Source organism: Trichechus manatus, unplaced genomic scaffold, assembly GCF_000243295.1.
Source record: "Trichechus manatus latirostris isolate Lorelei unplaced genomic scaffold, TriManLat1.0 scaffold00044, whole genome shotgun sequence".
In the NCBI taxonomy this organism is placed as follows: Eukaryota; Metazoa; Chordata; class Mammalia; order Sirenia; family Trichechidae; genus Trichechus; species Trichechus manatus.
In genome coordinates this window covers 8,352,345-8,358,344 of record NW_004443980.1, presented here as the reverse complement: position 1 = coordinate 8,358,344, position 6,000 = coordinate 8,352,345, and the positions used below count along the sequence as shown (strand labels likewise).

The window sequence follows — 6,000 nt, the reverse complement described above, 5'->3', positions numbered from 1 at the left end:
CTGGGTGTGTTTGAACCAACAACATTTCGATTAGTAGTCAAGTGCAAACCATTTATGCCACCCAGGGCCTGTGTGTGTGCAATAACCCAAAAAAACCCCGCTGCCATCGAGTCCATTCTGACTCATAGCGACCCTGTGGGACAGAGTGGAACTGCCCCATAGGGTTTCCAAGGAGCAGCTGGTGATTCAAATTGCAGACCTTGCAATACAGCTGACAAATACAAACTTGGTTTGTGCCATCTGAAAGAGCACCACCCAGAGGCAGCTGCTCTGAACGGACCCTCAACTGGACCTCAGAGCACTGCTAAGCACCTCAAACTCATTTTGAAATATAAGTAACAGCAGAAATAATAGTACTGTCTATACAAACCCTGGGATAAATAAAATGTGCAATATTGATTACAATTACAAAATGGTATTTAAAAATCACACTACACCTAGGAGACATCCGTTTCTTAAAAGAAAAAAAAGCCTGAGCAACAGATTTTTAGTTGCATTTTTTTCATTGAAAGTACTAATCAGTTCCATCAAACAAGCTTTAAAGGAAGAGAAACTGAGGAAGTAATCTTGTCAGTTGCAATCCATCAAATATAGGCTCTAACATTAGCTAAATACAGCTGTTCAAATACAATTTAAGAAGTATCAAAAAACTCTGAAAACACAACCAATAGCAGCAAAACGATGAACATTTGTAAACAAAACCACCAGTAAACAACAAAGAATCTCCATTCTTTTAAAGCATCAAAAATATACAATAAAGAGAAAATCGACCAGCTTTCTTTTTTCTAAATATACAAGGAAGGCCTGAGATCTTAAACAATGTTATCAATAACAGACACAAATTGAAGCTGTCATAAGGTGTATGAATAGTCTTTTCCACCACATTCGGGGTATCACGTCTCTGGGGAGGGCAAACTTTGCACGTGTCTTCTCCTCGCTGAGATCCTTGCGCACCGCGGGCACTCGGAAGACTGGAAGCACTGCTTGTGAAAGCAGGCTCTGCACACTGCAAGCAAGGACGAGAGGTCAACAAACGTGCGACCTTGTTTTCTACCGTCTTACACACACATCCCCATCCTGGGAGGGAGGGGGTCTGGATTGAATTGTGTCCTTTGAAAAGAGATGCTTAAGTCCTAACCCCTGTAGTTGTGGTGACCTTGTTTGGAAATAGGGTTTTTCTTTTGTATCAGTTAAGTTAAATTTGTCATACTTGAGTAGGGCGGGTCCTAATCCTAAACCCTTCTGAATAGTGTCTTATAAATGGGGAGAACAGATAAGGAAACAGTCACACACAAGGGGAAGACAGATGGTACATGATGAGGGAGTCAGAAGCATCTCTATGGAGCAAAGGAACACCAAGGACTGCCGGAAGCCACCAGAAACCAGGAGTGAGGCACGAAACAGTTCCTCTCTCAAAGCCCCCAGAAGGACTTGACCTGGCTGAGGTCCTGATTTGGACTTTTAGCTTCCAGAACTGTGAGAAAATAGATCTCTGTCCTTTAAAGCCACCCGCTCTGTGGTACTTGTTACGGCAGCACTAAGAGACTAGGACTCCAGGGTCTTCTAAAAAAAACAACAAACAAAAAACAGTCCGGCTGAAACTTACACGGATTATCAATCCCCCAACGGGTTTTGACATGAGGTCAGAAAGCCTGGTGTAGTGGACACTGCAGCGTGCCCCTGATCGCCCGAGGACCAAGGCATGCGTTCCCCAGCTGCTGAGATGCCGCTGGCTGCTGGCTCTCAGGAGGCCACTTCCCTTCTCTGGAAATGGCCCCAACAGGAGAGAGCTGCCTCACCCAAGGTCCGCCCCTTCCTGGGGACCAGCCTACACCCAGTGATTGTCAATGTGGGGTTTAAAGGCCCCCTCATCCCAATTTGGGACAATGCTGAAAGGCCATCCTGTCTCCAGAACTCCCTGGGAGATGGGCTGAGGCCTTCGCTGCACCTTCTTCCTGTGCCCAATCTTGCTGCCTTCACTCCCCACAGGTGTTGAGCCTGGAACATGAACCAGTGAACTTTCTGCACGCTTACACCTGCCCTGCGGTAATGACTAACGTACCAGGAGAGTCTTAGCCCCCTAGTGCTGCCACAACAGAAATACCACAAGTGGATGGATTTAGAGAACAAAAATGTATTTTCTCAGTTTAGGAGACTGGAAGTTGGAATTCAGGGCACTAGCTCTCGGGAAATCTCTCTCTGTCAGCTGTGGGGGAAGATCCTTGTCTCCTTCAGCTTCTGTAGCCCCAGCATTCCACAGTTCCTTGGTGATCCTCACGCGGCATCTGTCTTCCCCAATAATGTGCTTGCTTGTCTCTGTGTCTACGCTGCTCCTTATAACTCAGACGTGATTAGGTTTAGGATGCACCTTACACTGACATGGGCTAATTAACATAACAGAGAAAACCCTATTCCCAAACAGGATCACATCTACAGGTTTATGGGACAGGACTTCAACACATATTTCGTGGGACATGATTCAATCCATGACTGAGACAACCCTGGAGGGACCTCCAAGGCAGGCCTGCCCATATCAGGGGTGATGGCAGAATTCATGACCCAGCTCTCTCCCATAAACAGAGAGTAGAGAGCACGGAATTCCCTCAGGCACTAACACCACGGAACAAGGGTCAGCAATCCTTTTCTGTAAAGAGCCAGAGAGTAAATGTTTTAGGCCTTATGGGTGGTACGGTTTCCATAACAACTACTCAACTCTGCTGTGGGAGCACAAAAGCAGCCAGAGACAATACTTCAAAGTTGGCCTTGACTGTGTTCCAATTACAAAAGCAGGACGCGGGCCATGGTTTGCCTACCCCTCGTGTTGAAGAACTGGGCACAGGCATAAAAGGACTACCTCCTCTATCCAAACCCTGTATCATAAGGCTTCATCGTTTATCCCTGCCTCACGTAAAAAACAAAACTAGACCCACTCCCATCGAGTCGATTTCAACTCACAGCGACCCTATACGACAGAGCAGAACAGCCCCATAGGGTTTCCAAGAGCGGCTGGTGCATTTGAACTGCTAACCTTTCTGGTTAGCAGCCTGAGCTCTTAACCACTGCACCACCAGGGCTCCTGCCCATGGTGCAAATGGCTTGTGCTCAACTGCTAACCTAAAGATTGGTGGTTCAGACCCACACAACAGCACCAGGGAAGAAAGGGCTGGTGATCTTCCATTAAGATTACAGCTAAAAAACCCTATGGAGCAGTTCTACACTATAACACGTGGGGTTGCCACGAGTTGGAACTGACCCAAAGGCAATATAAGGAACATTGTGTGTAAAGGTACCTGAACATCTTCTACACGTTTCAGTCTGAAAGGGGAAGATGACAGCCGTGCTCCGGCAAAATTCACAAATGAAGCCCCTTCCTTGACAGAGCTGGGAGAGAAGGAGTCAACAGGTTAAAGTCCTCACTGCAAACGTCTCTCTAGATGGAGAAGCTGAGTTACCACTTTACAGAATTTCATAAACACCATTTTTTGAATGTCTATGATTCCAGCCTCCAGAAATGAATGGATCTTGTTTCCTACACAATAAATACAGGTTGATTCTGCATAGAGAAACTTCACATCAAGGCAGTTTGAGGCACCAGAGAAAGATCATGATTTTAACTGTGTTTTATTAGGTAATATATACATAATATTTGCTATTTTTGAGTGTACAAATCAGTGACATTAATTGCGTTCACCAGCATGTACAACCATCACCACTATTTCCAAATGTTCTTCCAGCTCCCTAAACAGAAACTCAGTGCCTCTTAAGTAATAACTTCCCATTCACTCCTCCTCTTCCCACCTCGGTCCCTTTCAACCACTAATAAACTTTTGTCTCTATGCATTTGCAGATAAGTAGGGTCACATACAGTATTTATCCTCTTGTGTCTGACTTTAAATGTGCATTCTTAAATGATCTTTTTTTCCTAGCTTCTACAGTACAATTCTTCTATGTAGACACAGAGCCTCCTGTTGGTTGATCCTGAGTCCACGTAGCTGTACTTGGCAGCAGAGGGCAGAGTAGGAATTGAAGGAGGCCCCAAGCAGGACCAGGCGCCCAGACTAAGAAGTCAGCTAACCTAGACTTGCATTCCCACTCTGCCACCTACCAGCAGGATGATCATGGTTCTGACCCTCAGTTTTCTCATCTGTAAATGGTGTTGCCAGCACTTCCCATGGGACTTGTGAGGGTTAAAGCAGGCAATGTGCAGAACACCCCAGCATAGCCCTGGCATATAAGGGACAGTTCAGGGATTCACCAGTCCCCAGCAAACCCTCACCTCACAGTTGGCCACGTGTGTAAGGGAAGCTTTCAGAAGCTCCTTCAGCAGGGGCGCCAGCAGCCTTCTCTTGATCCTGACCAGGTCGTCCAGGGAGAACAGGTGGTGCTCTTCAGTCAAGTGTCTCGGCACCTGCTCAAACTCCTTTAATGTGCTGCCAGAGAGGAAACAAAAGGGAATTCCAGAATCCACCCACACAGCAGTGAGGAGAGAACTGAGGCCAGTTGTCTTCTCCTGGCACTCACGCTTATTTTTTTAACTCAATTTAAAAAAAAAAAAAGAAATCTCCCCAAGAAAAACAGTTAACCTTGTCACCACCACTCTACATTTTGCAAGTTTGCTTGAAAGCCACAAAATTAAAATTCCATAGAAGCTTCTTTCAAAAAGCTGAAGAAGCAGAGAAATGTGTCCCTTGTAGCGTTCTCATGCACACATATAGCAAATGGAAACTCTGAACATTGTTTTCCAGGGTTTAAAAATGTGTAACCCATGAACTTCATCAACATTAAAAGCTTTTGTGCATCAAAGGACTTTATCAACAAAGTGAAGAAACAACTTACAGAATGGGAGAAAACACTTGGTAACCACACATCTGATAAGGGTTTAGGTTTAATATCCAGAATATATAAAGAACTCCTAAAACTTAACAACAAAAAGACAAACAACCCAATCAAAAAATGGGCAAAAAATTGAGCCCAAGATGGTGACTTAGGCTGACGCACCAGAACATCCCCCTACATCACAGACTTGAGAAACCATCTGCAACAGATACTGATGACAACCTTGGAACCCTGAACATCAAATGGAAGGATGAAGAATTAAACTGAGCTCCAAGTGGAAAGAGAGACAGAAAGAAAACCGCAGACACAGAGATACATGGATCCTTGGCGCCTTGCTAGTTAGCTTGGCACAGCATGGCCATCTTGGGTGAGGAGCACAGGAAGGCAACTGCACAGAATTCACAACAGGAAAAGAGATACTGTGTAAACAAACCTGGAATGAAACAAGGGGAGCAGGACACAAGCCAGGTCTAAAAAGGGAAAGTGCAGGAAGAGGCGGCAGGAGCTCCAGTGATCCTGCCAATCATGGAGAAGGGAGGGAGCCAGTAACTGGGGAAAGGTCTACTTGTCAGCAGCAGAGCCTGACCATTTGGCCAGGAAACAACCACTGAATAGTAAAACCACAGAGTAGCAACTAGAGGTCCCCCACCCAGCCAGCGTCCATGCCCCCCCATATTTAAATGGGCCAGACCCCAATTTCCTGGGGCAGGTGGGCAGGAGCACCCCTTTCATCCATGCCCAGGGACCAGCAGAAGCAAACCTGTGTCTGCTGCCTGGAGACCAGCAAGAGCATGTCTGCTGCCTGGCAACCAGCATGAGCACACTCTCTGCTTGGAGACCGGCAGGAGTGCACTTGCATCCACTGCCCGGGGACCAGAAGGAGTGCTCCCTTCCCTGCAGCCTGGAGACTGGCATGGGCATAACAGCTGCCCAGTGACTGGTGGGAGAACACCTACAGCCTGGCAACCGTAGAGCAGCAGGAGCACCCTGGCACCCACTGGACCAATGAGAGTGCACCTGTAGCCTGACAACCAGAGGGAGCACGACCAGCCCATGTCTGCTGCCCAGCAACCAGTGTGATCCCTCTATGCCTGCACAATAACCAGAAATTCACCTAGTGCCATTGCCCGGCAACCAGCAGGTGTGCCCCATGCCCTACCCCAG

The 6,000-nt window shown here is 46.8% G+C and overlaps 1 protein-coding gene across 5 annotated transcripts in view; it reads right to left on the bottom strand.

The window, feature by feature from the left end:
* Positions 1-577: 577 nt before the first annotated feature.
* The window catches only part of RUBCNL (rubicon like autophagy enhancer), an 84,929-nt gene continuing 79,506 nt past the window's right edge, over positions 578-6,000 (bottom strand). For all 5 annotated transcript variants that reach the window (XM_023731586.1, XM_023731587.1, XM_004376638.2 and 2 more), the window contains 3 exons: positions 4,277-4,430; positions 3,291-3,381; positions 578-1,006 (listed from right to left, as the gene is read on the bottom strand). In XM_023731586.1, coding sequence (XP_023587354.1) covers positions 894-1,006; positions 3,291-3,381; positions 4,277-4,430 — 358 coding nt within the window. In that variant the 3' untranslated portion in view covers positions 578-893. The remainder of the gene's footprint in view (positions 1,007-3,290; positions 3,382-4,276; positions 4,431-6,000) is intronic.